Source organism: Phallusia mammillata, chromosome 3, assembly GCF_965637545.1.
Source record: "Phallusia mammillata chromosome 3, kaPhaMamm4.hap1.1, whole genome shotgun sequence".
NCBI classification, from domain to species: Eukaryota; Metazoa; Chordata; class Ascidiacea; order Phlebobranchia; family Ascidiidae; genus Phallusia; species Phallusia mammillata.
In genome coordinates this window covers 22,859,895-22,875,263 of record NC_137254.1, presented here as the reverse complement: position 1 = coordinate 22,875,263, position 15,369 = coordinate 22,859,895, and the positions used below count along the sequence as shown (strand labels likewise).

The 15,369-nt window shown below is 35.8% G+C and overlaps 2 protein-coding genes across 2 annotated transcripts; one reads left to right on the top strand and one right to left on the bottom strand.

The window, feature by feature from the left end:
* Window positions 1-751: 751 nt before the first annotated feature.
* Window positions 752-11,335, bottom strand: LOC145220154 (sialin-like). Its single transcript, XM_080087436.1, has 11 exons — window positions 11,004-11,335; window positions 10,152-10,247; window positions 7,518-7,751; window positions 6,862-7,036; window positions 6,335-6,456; window positions 4,084-4,242; window positions 3,203-3,319; window positions 2,776-2,899; window positions 2,460-2,593; window positions 1,789-1,915; window positions 752-1,024 (listed from the first exon to the last, which is right to left on the bottom strand). Exons 1-11 carry the CDS (start codon window positions 11,070-11,072, stop codon window positions 981-983), a joined length of 1,401 nt encoding a protein of 466 aa, XP_079943562.1. The 5' UTR covers window positions 11,073-11,335; the 3' UTR covers window positions 752-980.
* On the top strand, window positions 3,264-14,867 carry LOC145220158 (uncharacterized). The gene is made up of 5 exons (XM_080087439.1): window positions 3,264-3,330; window positions 7,911-7,948; window positions 13,560-13,627; window positions 13,766-13,864; window positions 14,470-14,867. The coding sequence occupies exons 1-5, from the start codon at window positions 3,301-3,303 to the stop codon at window positions 14,676-14,678; spliced, it is 444 nt and encodes a 147-aa protein (XP_079943565.1). The 5' UTR covers window positions 3,264-3,300; the 3' UTR covers window positions 14,679-14,867.
* Window positions 14,868-15,369: the final 502 nt, after the last annotated feature.

Below are 15,369 nucleotides of genomic sequence, written 5' to 3'. Positions count from 1 at the left end.
AAAATACTCAAAACCAGTTTCACTATAGTGTATACATATATATAGATTGTTTTTCAAATGTGGATGTACCATAACAGGAAAACTAGACGTGATACAGATAAACTGATTGCATTTTTGAAATCAGGGCACTAGAATTAGTCAAAATCAGTTAAAACATTCTAGACACCAGTAAAAAAATATTTTTTTGTTGCCCAGTGTTATCTAAATTAAGTTTTCATGCTTATAAATTCAAATTTAGTTTTTTGAGAAAATTTAAAAGTTTGTGTTAGCATGTATTTATATCTTACTTTTCTTACTAGGTGAAACAAACATTACAAAACTATGTTTTTCTGTAGAAATTTCGGAAGGAGTCCATCTTTTCCAACTCTGTTGCAAGACACAATACCAAACCTTTTGTGAGTTTTTGGGTTGTTTCTTGAAGCATGCAACAACCATAGTACAAATTTGCTTTTTAAACATTACCATTTTGTACAATGTATCATGTGTATGTTGTAATATACCAACAAAATAAATGTTGAAGCCGGAAAGAACTTTTGCGATGAAGTCTATATTTAAGTATTTTTATATATTCATCTGCACATGTTTGGAAAACTTTAATTCTTTTCAAACAGTTAAATGTGTATTGTTTGTTTGACTCCCAGGCCTTAAATGTGGTTGTTCTGCTAGACTCACTTTATGAACTATTGTAAAGTTAATTTATCAAACAATGTTAAAATAACACATTTTTGTGGGGTAGTTGTATAGTGCGTAATAAGTTTATGAAGGCTCTTTTTAAGTACAAACAGCAGTTCTGTAAAAGAAATTCTATATATAGATGCTTTCAACACAAAGCTCATATGTTTTATTGCATAGGTTCGTTTGTTACATCTCATGTAAACCCAGTATGAATAAGGTAGAAAAATAGCATTTCTGTGTGGTTGGCAAATGCAGTGAATAACCACAGTGTTACTCTCTTGCGTTGCTATTGCTTTTTTGCATTTTCAATCTGTGTCCACTTTTTTCACCATTAGGTTGTTTTCTGTTTCTGCAACATATATTGTAATGTTTAATACATTCTTAACAAATAAGCTAAACAGGTTGTAACTGACTTATATTACTTTAAAATGCTCCCATATTCAATTGTCAAGATTGCCATATTGCACTATAAAATTTGTTTTTAATTCAATGCACATCGTCTTAGAAAATATGATTGTCCTTATTTTTGATTGCTTTAATTACAGGTTTGATTTGTTTGATTGCTTTATGCAGGGTTCCCGTGGGTATGGAAAACCTGGAAAGGTTATGGAATTTATATTTTTAAGGAAAAGTTTTGAAAAAAGCCAACTTTTACAAAAGTCCTTGAAAAGGTATGGAATTTGGTGCCTGTTTTAACCTGAAAATGCCAGATAGAGATAGGAATTTCAAATTACATAACATATGTATATTTGTTTCAAGCGTGGTAAATTGGCTGCATCTACCAAAGCCTCTTTACTAGTTTTACTATGGGAATTGGTCGATTTTTTTCGAATATGGTTATGAAAATTTGGATTTTTTTTTTCTTCAAAAGTTTTGGAAAAGTCATGGAATTTATAAACGAAAATTGTGCGGGATCCCTGTTTATGAGTATTTTATTTTACCCTAGCTAGATGTAGCCATATCATTTTAAGTCATTTGTTTTTATTTTTGGCTGAAAAATGTTATTTAGCTGTCCTTACTAATCAATGCCACCTCTTCATATGATTTATGTTTCAACATTAAGGCACACTGATCAACTAAAACTAATCTAAATTTTATGTTTTTTAGTGCTACCTTCTCTGATGTCATTTTCCTGTGCCCAACTTTGAACTTGAGATGAAGCAAAGATCGCATACATGATGCTTCCAAATAGCGTTATGGAGGCAGCCAACCAAAACACATTGCGCCAACTGGCTAAGGACTGCAACAAGAAAACATTGTAAGTGTTCTCATTTTTGTGTTTGGAATATTTTTGTTCCAAATCTTGCTCTTTGGAAGCATGTACCACTTCATCAGTTGTGTACTAATTAAAATACCTGATCCTGTACACTGATTTAAAGGTACTGCCTTAAGACCTATTTTTCTTTAATGCAAGTTATTCTAACTGCATTTTACCAATGACCAGTTTTATCACCCATTGCAATGCCAAAATTGGTTTGTCAAAATTGTTTATTAAAATTGAAAAGGACAAATAGTAAAAAATAAAAGGGTCCAATTTTTTTTGTACCCATTTACCTATGCTTGTGGTTGAGTTGAGTTTATTTTGCTAGGTGAAAGAAATGATAGCGACACAATACCACTAAAACAATCACCAAGCCGAAAATAGTTGCGCAACGTTAAAACGTTATGGAGTGCAAAACAGTAGAGGAAACAGTTGCTGGATGATGGTTGAGCGCGCTGCAGCTACACCATATTATAAAGCATTTTGTGGTAAGACATGATGCAGAAGTACAAAAGTGACTTACATTGTCAATCAATAAGAGCCCAGCGATTTGTGGTGCAGCAAATCCCACTCCAGAATTAAAAGTGTTTGAGATAGAAAATGTAACACCACCATAAATTGGAGCCACTTCCAGAAATGATGTATAGTGACCTGAGGCTAAAAGAAAGTCTCAAATCATTGCGATACTTGTGTGAAATTTAATAAACACCTCAAAAATATAAGTTTTGATCACTTTATGGATGCATCATGATTTTCTGTTGTTTCAAAAATTAAAACCCTACATATAAAACTTGAAAAAATGGAAACATCACTAACCGTTGGATTAAAAAATTTATTACCTGTCATTCCTAGAACCCCTACACATACCGCAAGTAGAATAACAACAAGTAATGCATCACATCCCACATACGCCACTGCTATTAATGTGATGCTTGATAACGCGAGTGGCAATGATGATGAAATCTGCAAAATGTACAAATTGAAAAGTCATTAGTGTGGTTTATTACAAGGTTACTGGTACCAATCCTGTCTTGGTTTCGTTTTTTTTTTTCTATGTGAAAAACTTTGCACCAACCCATTAAAAGTCAATTTATTGCAGCAACTTACAGATCTTACTTTTGAACTCAAAATTAAACACAAAAAAAGATCCAAATGTTTCACTATTAGGATTGGTATTTTGTGGTAGACCTTTAACAATAATATGTACTATATTAAGTTATTTTGCAATTTGAACCACTGTGAGATGACTATAATAATAATGTATACCTTTCGCACAGTCAATATTGACAAGAACCTAGAAGAAAGGATGAAATCTGCTGTCATTCCCCATAAAACAGTTATGACTACACAAAGAAGAAAAGGCAATGATGATAGAATTCCTGCCTAAATGCAAGGTAAAAATATTTTTAAAGTGAGACTAAGTTTGAAGCCTGGTTTCACACAGTTGCGAATAGGTCCAGAAATTATAGTTGATAGATTTTCTTAAGGGCATTTAAATTTGTTTGCAAAAAGAATAATCTGTGTTTAGTATAATCGTGAGATGGAGACATCTGTCGCACATAATAACAGACTGTAAACTTTGTTATGTCTGAAGTCATCCACCCTTTATTTAGGACAGTGCTCTTCAACCTTTTTAGTGACGCGGAACCTTTAAGGTGTTTTGTCAAGCTTTGCGGAACCCAAATAAAAAAAATTTAATGAATGTAATACAAGTAGGCTATCAAAGAAAAAACATGCATTTTTATCTAACACATCCCAAGCACAGAATATAAATTGACTTTTTTAAGTAAATGATTCACTGAAACGCATTGACATGTTACTTGTAACGGTCATTTCTACATTTATCTCGAAATTTTGCCAGAGTGTATCAAGGCTCTGTTTATTACGTCACAATTGATCAATGGTGCAACCAAAGTTAACTAGACTGTACAGGCAAACGTTGCTTTTTGCAACAATCATATTGTTATGATACATTTACGTTTGAATTTGTACACCGAACCGCTGAGAACCCCTGTGCAACGCTTAAAGATCACGGAACCCCTGTAAGGGTAGTACGGAACCCTAGGGTTCCGCGGAACCCCGGTTGAAGAGCCCTGATTTAGGACATGTATATATATATGTATAAATTAACACTTTTTCATTCTCACCGATTTTGTGTTGAACTCAAGCACTCTTTCAAGGTACATTGGGCCAAGTGCTGTTAAACTATGTACCGCCCAGTTATCACCTAAATGGGCAGCAAAACAACATAAAACAGGAGGTGAAGTGAAAATATGTTTCCAAGGGACTGCATGCTTTGCTGCAGACTGTAAAACAAAGTTTAGCTTCTCAATAAGTATTACACAAAAATTTGCAGTACATTTTCTCAAACCCATATTATTGGTATTGATTGTAAGCCAAGCTTATAAATTTTTTAGTGTAAAGTTTGTGTAGCTTACAATCGACAGCAACTGTTATATATGTGTCATGTAGATATTATTTCCACCCAACATGTTTCGATTAATTCACATTCAAAATTGTTTTGCATGTAGACATTGCACATCAACATATGTGGCCGCTGATTTGTTTTTGCCTAACTACAAATTTTTGACAAATAATTCAACTGTGTACGAACAGAAACGATTAAGTTTAAAGAGCGCTTCTGGCAAATGTGATTTTATTCCGACGTTCGACGTTTTTCCTTCGTGCACTGTACTAGTCCCATTCATTGTTATTTACCTTGATGAAGACGACCTGTATAGGACGTAGAAACGCCGGAATCGAATCACATTTGCCAGAAGAGCTCTTTAAACTTGATACTATGCCTGGCAGCAATAGCTTATAGAAACAACTAAAAGAGTGGCTTAGCACATATTGCCCTTGCATATACACTATAACCTATTTTAAAACATAAATATATTTCCTATGCTTATTTTGTATTGGGTCCCATATTAGCCATCGTCTTTTATAACTTTAGTCGTTTCTGCAGGCAAAAACTCATGGGTCCCCACACATGCAAAGTTGAAAATAATGCAATTCAAGAGATAACCATAAGAAAGTTGGGTGTTGTAAGGTAAAACACAGTGATCGGCACTGGGCTTAAATAATAATACTATGTAGAATACAAACTATAAAATTAGATTCACCCCAGATATTGTTTGAAGTATATCCTATTTAACGTTTTAAAAAACTGACCCATTTTAGGGGGCTAGTAGGGCAACTAATTGGGTTCGACACACAAACTAAAAAATATATAAAAACCACAATGACTCAATCAATAGTACTGCAAAATTTCAGCCCAATCCGCCAATGTTTACAATTTCGACCACTAGAGGTGTTTTGAGCAACAACCATTACTGTTTCTGACGTCATAGGGCTGTTAACAAGCCCCTAACTGCCATGGCACAAAAACGACCACCAAGCAACCCACCAACGAGCAACATACAACTGGTTGCCCTTGTAACACTATTGCTCCAAAGAAATCTTTCATTTGTGGTGCCCAGTAACATACAAATACGTTTTACACTTTAGGGGCTTGTGGGGTAAATGTTAGGACTACAGGGTTGAACACAACAATCGACGCCTATAAATGGCATACTATACAAGAAATCCAAATTTCAGCCAATTCTGACACTGTTTAAAAACTCCCAGATTTTAGGGGGCTAGCGGGGTAAATACTGGGGTTATCAACAAAAACAAAGTGGGATGCACATCTACATGAATATATCTTCCATCTGTGTAAATTTCAGCCAAATCCATCAAACATTTGATGGAAAAACGAGTCGGACAAACTTTGGGTAAAAACACCCATTTCAGGGGGCGAGCGGGGTAAATTCTGGGGTTATCAACAAAAACAAAGTGGGATGCACATCTACATAACTATATCTACGATCTGTGTAAATTTCAGCCAAATCCATCAAACATTTGATGGAAAAACGAGTCGGACAAACTTCGGGGGAAAAATACCCATTTTAGGGGGCTAGCGGGGTAAATACTGGGGTTATCAACAAAAACAAAGTGGGATGCACATCTACATAACTATATCTACCATCTGTGTAAATTTCAGCCAAATCCATCAAACATTTGATGGAAAAACGAGTCGGACAAACTTTGGGAAGAAAAAAAAAGGAAGAAAACAACAACAACAATTCGAGTAAAATCAATATGTGTCCCCTTCAGGGAAGGGGACCCATAATTAATTATGAAACAGTAGTATCTTACATTACATCATGTAGCTTACAATTTATGGGTAGCTTACATTATACCTCCACATTCAGCTCATAATCAAATAAACATGGTTGACAATTCACTGTTTGGAACATTCCAACCATACACGTACAAGTAAGTGTCCCAATATATTTGTCATGTTTTGATAATCATTCTGCCATCTTTAAAACATTTCCTGTTTCCATACTTTACCTGTTTTATCCCAATGCTGCTTTCAATATATTTTCTCTCCTGAGAGGATATTCTTGGATGCTTGGCTGGGGTGTCATGGATTATAATTAACCATGCAATGGACCATATCACTCCGATAGCACCTAAACCAATGTACATACTTTGACAAAACTGTAATACATATGACCAATACATAATCAAAATTGTAACCATTATAGTTGAACCATTGCCCTTTCAAAGGTATATAAATCTACTTTACTGCAGCAAATTAGTTTTTTCTTCACTAAATTTGCCCTCTACCTTTCGTGCTTCAAATCAATTCAAAGTTGTGGAGATATGGTAATTATTTTAGCATTGTGATTTGAGGAACCATATGTTTTAAAACAAATAAGCTCAGCGATTGAATTTGATTTGATCCTAGGACTTTTAACAGACAATTAATTTCAGCTAATCTGTCCCAACACGAAGCCTTTGAATTCTTTTTACAGCCATTTACACCCCATGTTAAATAGCCTGTCAAAAATCCAATATTAGTTGCCATGAATTACCTGTTATATAAAACACTGATTCCCAATTAATGGAACTCACTATCCAACCAGCAGCAGGAAATGTTAAGCAAACTCCAATAGCACCTCCAGCAAATGTAATAGACATAAGACGACTTCGTTCCAATGGGGGAGCCCATATTCCCCATGCTGTTACAACAGCTGGAAACGTTACCCCCTGTTGCATAAAGGCTTGTCAATAAAGGTTTTGTTAACAATCAATTTTGATCAGTGCTGACACAGTTGCCATTTTTGGTGTAAACCAAGTTTCATAATTTTCTGTTTAGGACTGATGATGATAATGTTTATTGTTGAAACAGCTATATTTTAGTATATTTACCATAAAAGGGCTTTGAAAGTTTTTTTAAGATACATTTTAGGTCCATGCCTGCACTGTAATCATCAATAGGCTGTCAATGACATCAAGTCAAGTATACTCTTTCCATTACCTCATTCCATTTTTACTTATTGAACAACAGAGGTCTTTACTATCAGACAGTCAGGGATTTTAATTGAATAAAATTTGGGCCAAGTGTCATTTGATATTTAGTTTAAACTGGGATTTGGGCCAAACTAATCTGTTTTTGTGAATAACACAGTTGTTGGACAAAATTATAGTTGGCCATTATAGTTTAATTGTACAAAAAAGACATACTTACATGTAACAACCCTACTGTGGCCCGTGCTATCACCAATAAGTAAAAGCTCTGGTATGCAAGAATGGGCATTAACATTGTTAGAGCTGAAGACAGTATTCCTGTTAGTCCAAGCACAAGTCTAATACCAAAGCGTTTGGCAAGTAAGGCTCCTGGAATGTTCATGATGGAATACCCATAGTAAAAGCATCCTAGCAGTAGTGTTTGTTGATTGATGGTCCATTTAAATTCACCCACCTGAACAAAAATGATTTGTTGCAGTCAATCAGTTTGACCATTTTTAATGTTTAGCAAAAGGAGCATCATACATATCTGTTCTGTCAACTGTTTTTTTCATTTAAACATTGTTTAGTTTGTGGCATTTTCCCTAAAACTTTATACATTTTGTTTTTCTAGATGAAATGTGCACTTGTGGGAACCTTGCAAGTGTTGAGGTGAGTAACAATAATAAGGCACTGGTTTTTAAACTGATGTGTGTGGGGGGGGATTTGTTACACAAGCAAAGTTTTTAATTAAATGTCAAACTTGTTAAACATGGCCATAAAGATTCGCATATTGTTGTCTCACTTATTATGGGTCCCCCCTGGGGGACACATATTGATTTTACTCAAATTGTGTTTTTTTTATTTCTATTTTTTCTTATTTTCTTTCTTCCCAAAGTTTGTCCGACTCGTTTTTCCATCAAATGTTTGATCGATTTGGATGAAATTTACACAGATGGTAGATATAGTTATGTAGATGTGCATCCCACTTTGTTTGTCCGGATAACCCCAGTATTTACCCCGCTAGCCCCCTAAAATGGATATTTTTTTCCCAAAGTTTGTCCGACTCGTTTTGCCATCAAATGTTTGATGGATGTGGCTGAAACTTATATAGATGGTAGATATAGTTATGTAGATGTGCATCCCACTTTGTTTGTCCAGATAACCCTAGTATTTACCCCGTTAGCCCCCCTAAAATGGGTGAGTTTGTAAACAGTGTCAGAATTGGCTGAAATTTGGATAGCTTGTAGAGCAGGGGTCGGCAACCCCTGGCATGGGTGCCAAGGTTGGCACAGAAGGTGGTTTTTCATGGCACGCCAACCGATTTGTGTGTCTATATTGAAGTAACAATTTTACCTGTTACATTGCTTGTTTTCAGTTTTTATCGTAACATTGTCTTAAAATTCAGCTTTACATGCACAAAACACTCTGCATTTTCTTTATTATTGATATATGCTGGCACAAACCACTATTATTTAAAAAAAGCGTTGGCACGCGAGTGCATTAGCACATGGAAATAACAAGTAAATTGGCATGCATCGCCTAAAAGGTTGCCGACCCCTGTTTTAGAGTATGCTATTTATAGGTGTCGACTGTTGTGTTCAACCCTGTAGTCCTAATATTTACCCCACAAGCCCCTAAAGTGTAAAACGTATTTGTATGTTACTGGGCACTACAAGCGAAAGATTTCTTTGGTGCAACAGTGTGACAAGGGCAACCAGTCAGGTGTTACTCATGTTTGTGGGTTGCTTGGTAGACGTTTTTGCGCCATGGCAGTTAGGGGCTTGTTAACAGCCCTATGACATCAGAAACATCAACGGTTGTTGCTCAAAACACCGCTAGTGGTCAAAATTTTAAACATTGGCAGATTGGGCTGAAATTTTGCAGTACTATTGATTGAGTCATTGAGGTTTCAGATTTTTTTAGTTTGTGTGTTGGACCCCATTAGCCCCCTAAAATGGGTGAGTTTATTAAACAGTGTCGGGATTGGCTAAAGTTTAGGTAGCATGTGGACCATGCTATTTGTACGTTTCAATTGATGTGTTTCACCTTGTAGCCCCAACATTTACTCAACTAGCCCCCTAAAATAAATGAACTTTAAAAAAACATCCTAATTATATGAAATTTGCAGTTTCTTGAACATACTAAGTCCCCACATGTTATGTTTTGCCCTGTAGCACCACAACTTAACCAACTAATCCCTAAAATGGGTGACCCTTAACAATGTTCAAATTAAATGAAAATTGGACAGCTTGAATTTGCTATTCATAGGTGTCCATTTTTTGTTTTACCCCATTATGCCACTATTTACTTTTCTTTGAAAAAGAATGTTGGGGTGAATCTAAATTGATATAGTTTGTAATCTACATAGTATTATAATTAAAGACCAGTGCGATCACTGTGTTTTACCTTACAACACCCGACTTTCTCATGGTTATCTCTTGAAATGCATTATTTTCAACTTTGCATGTGTGGGGACCCATGAGTTTCTGCGTGCAGAAACGACTAAGGTTATAAAAGATGATGGCTAATATGGGACCCAATACAAAATAAGCATAGGAAATATATTAATGTTTTTAAAAGGTTATAGTGTAAATGCAACAACAAAATGTGCTAAGCCCCCTTCTAGTTATTCCTGCATCTTCCGATTTCTACGTATGGATCTTCAATTAACAGAAAAAAAACAGTGTTTTCCTTTCTAATTGTTGTTACTCCCAATAAATTAAGTTAAGCCAAGGTGAGAAGATAGTAAAACCACCAAAATAACAATATGACACCAAAAAAGCAACCCACAATCTAAATTAGGCACCAACAAGAGCTACATTGCATGCATTATATAATAAATGCAGTACTGGTTATCTTGTCAGATACTGACCTGCTTTGTTAGCTGTGATGTATCATTCTGGACATCGCACTCAGTTTTATACAAATAATTGTTATCAGTGGTGAAATTGTTTGGTGTTTCATCAACCTGGAAACAGAACCACAGGGTCAATATGTAGACCAGCATTTCTCAAGTAGCTCCCGTTTACCCCTTAGAGGGGTGACAAGGTGTTTTTCTGGGGCAACCAGTGAGGGCTCTAATTAGTGACACCCACCAATAAATGATTTTTTCCACTTACTTGGGCTTAAAATTTCACCATAATTATCTCTATTTTATAGGTTATTTTTCTGTATGGTTTGTAAATTGAAACTTTGGCTCTGGGAATATAACATTTGAAGTTGACAAAAGATCTGAATTTAAATGATATTTGTATGGTTTAGCATAGCGGTTCTCAAACTGGGGTCCGCGGACCTTTAGCCTAACCCTAAAGGCTTTAGGGGTCAATGAGGCAATTTTGGGGGGACCGCAAAGCGGTTGAAGTAATTCTATAATCTTATTTAGCGTCAGTTTGTGTCACCGAATAAGTTTAAACCAAATATGAATTGAGAATCGACTGTCCTTATCGCCAAACAATAGCCTTTATTGAATGACAACTATCAAAAATGCAATTGTTCGCGCACAATCGTAATGCTTTTTGTCTTGTTTGTGATGTCAGAAGCTGTCTTTGGACCATTATTATGCGCAATTTTGCATAACTAGCTAAAATACTGCAATCAACTTTCGTTTTTCTGAAATACACACCCCAGCTAAAGGACCGTCAGCCCTCGAAATAATGGCAAAGGGACCGTTTTGAAAAAGTAATGAAAAAGTTTGAGAACCACTGGTTTAGCATTTGCATCGTACCATGTCAAGTATAGCAACATTTATACCGCTTCGTAGAGAATAACTGTTCATCAAACCCAATGTCATCATCAGACAAAGCGTGTATCTGGTTTTGAAGTAGCACCCTGGAGTTGCGCCCTAAAAATACACACCTCACATCGATTTCTTTAAATGCATTTTCTTGCTTTTCCTGTGCACTTTAACAATCCTTTTTGTCTGAGTTATACACAATGATAAGACAGTAGAGGCGTTGGTTAGATGTGATAAGCACCATGGTTAAACATATTGTTGACTCTACTACAGTGGCCTGTTTTACAAACTGCAACAATTTCCATGTCTGGCTCCAAAAATTGGCCATGTGGAGCTACAGACTACAATGTGAAAAAAGCAATTGACACAAAATGGCATATTAAAAACGGGTCTAGTGGAATAAAATGCTGGAAATACATGTTTTGCAAAACACCAACATCTATATTAAACATATAAAATTTCACCCATTCAAGGGGCTGGTGGAGAAAATGATAATACGGAACAGGCGTTTCGTCCACCAGGTTGCATATTCAACAAATTTGTCGTTTAACTGGTGTAATGTAATTTTTCAGTTTATCCCGCTGCGCTTGTGCATTTTTGCTTGTGTGCAATATATCATTCATTACTCTGAAGAAACCCTACCGTTCTGGTGGGCGAAACGTCAGCAAAAAATGTTCTTTAAAAACCAAATAGTATTTTGTTTAGCATTACATCAGTTGAACGACAAATTTGGAGAAAATGATGTTCAAATACTTGATATTACTCGTTCGGCGATCATTGACAGTTAATCTAACTGCAACACGTGGTTTACGCACGAAACAAAATAATCTGTGGCTAATAGTATGCGAAACGTATTACTGAGGGGTGGGGACCATTGTCGCTTTACGAGACAGTTAGTCCATTTAAATCGGCCCTACAAATATTGTTTGTTTGATACATTACAGTACCTACCTCGGTGACAACGGCAATCTTTTCTGGGGACCCAATCATAATGTTTGGTTTCAAAATGTTTCTAAACGTCAATCTCAAGCAACAGGATTATCTTGAAAAGAATGGTTTTTAAGGTAAACCAAGCCATAATTGCTAGCAGTAGAACTGTCTCGCGCACACACTTTGCCAAGTCGAGTCGCCCGGCGCTCCAATTAAAAGACAATAAAATGCCAAAGTGTTGCTAGCATTCCATGAAGATAATAGTAATAACAATAAAACGCAACCCAAAGGGCTTATACATACTATGCCTGCTGATATATTTATACATATATAAATATATTTTTTTGTGTGTATGTATGAAAGCTTATAATACTCCTTTTATTCCCTAGTTTTTGTGTCGTTTCTTTCACAACCGATTCAAATTACTGTAGGCTTTTTTAGTCTCACTAGTCTTTGTTATTCAGCGGAATTGTTTGTTAGACTGGCGAAAAATTAGATGTTAGTTGAAAAACGGAAGTAATATTACATGCTTGGCTAATTACATGTTGTGTAACGTATATTGACTATTGAAGTACGAACATATAGCTTGGGGCGCATTTTTTGAGACGTTATTTAACATTGGAACAACATGTCCTGTTGCAACAAGTTGAGCGCTGCACACATTGGCCAAGGGCACAGCGTATGGTTGTTTTCGTCATACAATATTTTGTTTACCCTCTTTCAGCCCATTGATGCGTCAGTAGAAAACTTGCAATTTTATACCAATGGTTCCCAACCTTGTTCGACGAATTCTACCCTCAACAATCCAGATCATTTTAATTCCATCCTAATATACTACATATTAGATGCTAAACCATAGAAAAGTCATTTAAAATTGGGTATTTTATCAACTTATTATTCCTAGAGTTTAAGAGTATATTTACAAACCACAAGTAAAAAAATCAAAGTACCTTCCCGGTTGGGAACCACTGTGTTATACAGAATGCTTTCCGCCCATGATTAGCAAAAACACCTACACTCGTTTAAATAAAATAACTTATTTAAAAAACATCATAAAGCAAACTACAGTAAGGTCTACAGAATACGCATTTAAAACCTGCTCCCTTGAATAAAGACCTGTTTTTTCGGCATAGCAGTAAGAAACTGAAACGCACTACTGCTGATTTAATCATTAGGGTTGCATGGTACGTTGCGTCAGGCTATACCAGTCTTTTTCTTACCACAATTGTTTTAGGGCACGACTGGTTACAAAATACACTTTAAGCCCACTGCTGCAAATGCGTCAAAAAGTACAATTATTGCAAGTTTGGTTACAACTTTGGTGAAAATGACCTAGCGACTGCTATGTAAAACCGGGCCTGTGCTATAATTGGAAATCTAGTCATTTTGGCCTCATTTTAAAGATGTGCGCACTTTTTCTGTGCCATTAACTCTGGGCGTAGTCCATGCGTTCAGCCAACACTAAACGAAAATCCGGTGCCAGCAAACCCCATTCTAGGGGATTTGACATATATCGGCGAAACATCTTTTAATGATTTATAAAGTGTATTTCTTTTCTCACTTTGCTGTGTTCTGTCATAGTTTGTTAAATCTCTAACATTTAATCTTTGCCAACAGACTGTCGTTTTACCGGTCCCTGTTACATCATGTTATGACACAACACACTTTATCTGTCAAAAGAACATGTGAGTTAGGCTATGTAACAAGTAACTTATTTGGTCACATAAATAGCCATTTACGACATAAACCCTCGGAACCTTAACCCCTTTCATTTAAAGTTATAAAGCGCATTTGTCATAACTAAATGGTCTTTTATTTTTCAGGTCAACGTTTTACCATGCGATTTGGTAATGGAAAACTTGATGTGTGTCGCCAATGCGGTGGACAAGCCCATATTTTTGTTTCGCTCGCAACGTTTTATGGTTTGTTACAAATTTTGCTTGGCCCCATTAACAGTAAAAAACTGAAACGCACTACTGCTGATATTCGATCATTAGGGTTTCACGGTACGTTGCTCCAAGCTATACCAGTCTTTTCTTTCTTACACTGCCGTGGTCTGCTGTAGTACCTCATTAACGGTACCAAGTCGTTTGTAAACTGACCACTGCTTCTTTTGAGCAAATGAATCTCTGTTTTCAAATATTGCTGACTCGTCAGTATATTTTCAGTATATTCGTCATAAAGGCTAAGATTGTGGAGTAAGAGACTCTACTGTGCATTTTAAGTTTGCGTTGTAGATCGCTATATTTCTTCTGTCCATATTATTACGTATGCTTAATTCTACAACTAGTTTTGTGCAAAACATCATGTACGAACGAACCATGCTGTAGCTTCGTAAATTTTGGTTGGGCTTAGGATTTTTTGAACAGACGGAATTGATTCGGGCCTGACTTCACATTCTGTGTAGCAATATAAAAAAATAAATTACCTAGCTAAGTAGCTAGTTGCTGCACTTAACCTTATCTCCAACAGCCCTAAAACGTCCTGTTTAAGCCATTGTCCTTTATGTATGCCTTTTTTATTGTAGGGTTGTCAATCAAGCTTTCGGGCCAAAACTGGCTTTTCAAAAACGATTCGGGTATGGGCCGCACTTCGGGCTTGTGCTTTTGGGTTCAGGTCCCCTTACAACTTTGTTTTATCCTACGGAACTTTTTAAAGCCTCCTGTGGTCTTCTGGTTTGGCTTTTTGGTATCACTTATTCAATCTCACATCAATGATTTTATAACCGAAGACTAAAAGCCGCTAGAAATACGTGGCTTTGTGTCAAAATGACAACAAAATTTTCGGGCAAATGTGTTTAATCTTAAAATCAATGTCACGTAAACCTATTCTGTTTTTGTGGTTTGTTGTTGCTTAACATAAATGTGTTTTTTGACAACTTGTAACAGTCTTTTTAGCTCTGACAGTAAAAGTTTTGTGAAATGATTGATGAGTTTGGTAATTGTTTAGCTGTAGGCTACATTATGTAGATGTTATTCAGGTTTACAAGTCCGTATCGATAAATAAATTGTAAAAAAACACGCCGTTATAAATAACACGTAAAAATGTAGACTGAATATGGACGAGTGTCCGCACTAAAACAACTTACAGGCTACATTCAAATAACTTTTTTAGTTTCAACGGGTAAAAAGGTGAAATTTTAGACAACATATGTTGTAAATTGGTTGCGGCGCACTCCTTAAAAACTACTGTCAATAAAAAATGTTGCAATAATGCTCTTTAATAAAGGACCTAATAATGTGCTCGTACAAAAAAATATCTTTGTATCATTCAAAAAGTATAAACTTCTTACGAAAAATGTAATAATATTACCTAGTTTAATAGGATTACAACGCCCAGGATTGATCCAAAGTCGGTTTGTTACGTCACAGACAAGACTACTAGTGTCAATTGTGCGCAAACAAATGCCTTTACTTGTGACGTAACA

Coding starts and splice junctions, on each gene's coding strand:
- LOC145220158 (XM_080087439.1), top strand. CDS start 3,301: ATGATGATAGAATTCCTGCCTAAATGCAAG. Junction 3,331..7,910: donor AATTCCTGCCTAAATGCAAG/GTAAAAATATTT, acceptor TTGTTTTTCTAG/ATGAAATGTGCACTTGTGGG. Junction 7,949..13,559: donor GGAACCTTGCAAGTGTTGAG/GTGAGTAACAAT, acceptor CTTTGCCAACAG/ACTGTCGTTTTACCGGTCCC.
- LOC145220154 (XM_080087436.1), bottom strand. CDS start 11,072: ATGATGACATTGGGTTTGATGAACAGTTATTCTCTACGAAGCGGTATA. Junction 6,457..6,861: donor ATCAGTGTTTTATATAACAG/GTAATTCATGGC, acceptor ACATTGGTTTAG/GTGCTATCGGAGTGATATGG. Junction 1,916..2,459: donor GGCTCTTATTGATTGACAAT/GTAAGTCACTTT, acceptor TTCTTGTTGCAG/TCCTTAGCCAGTTGGCGCAA.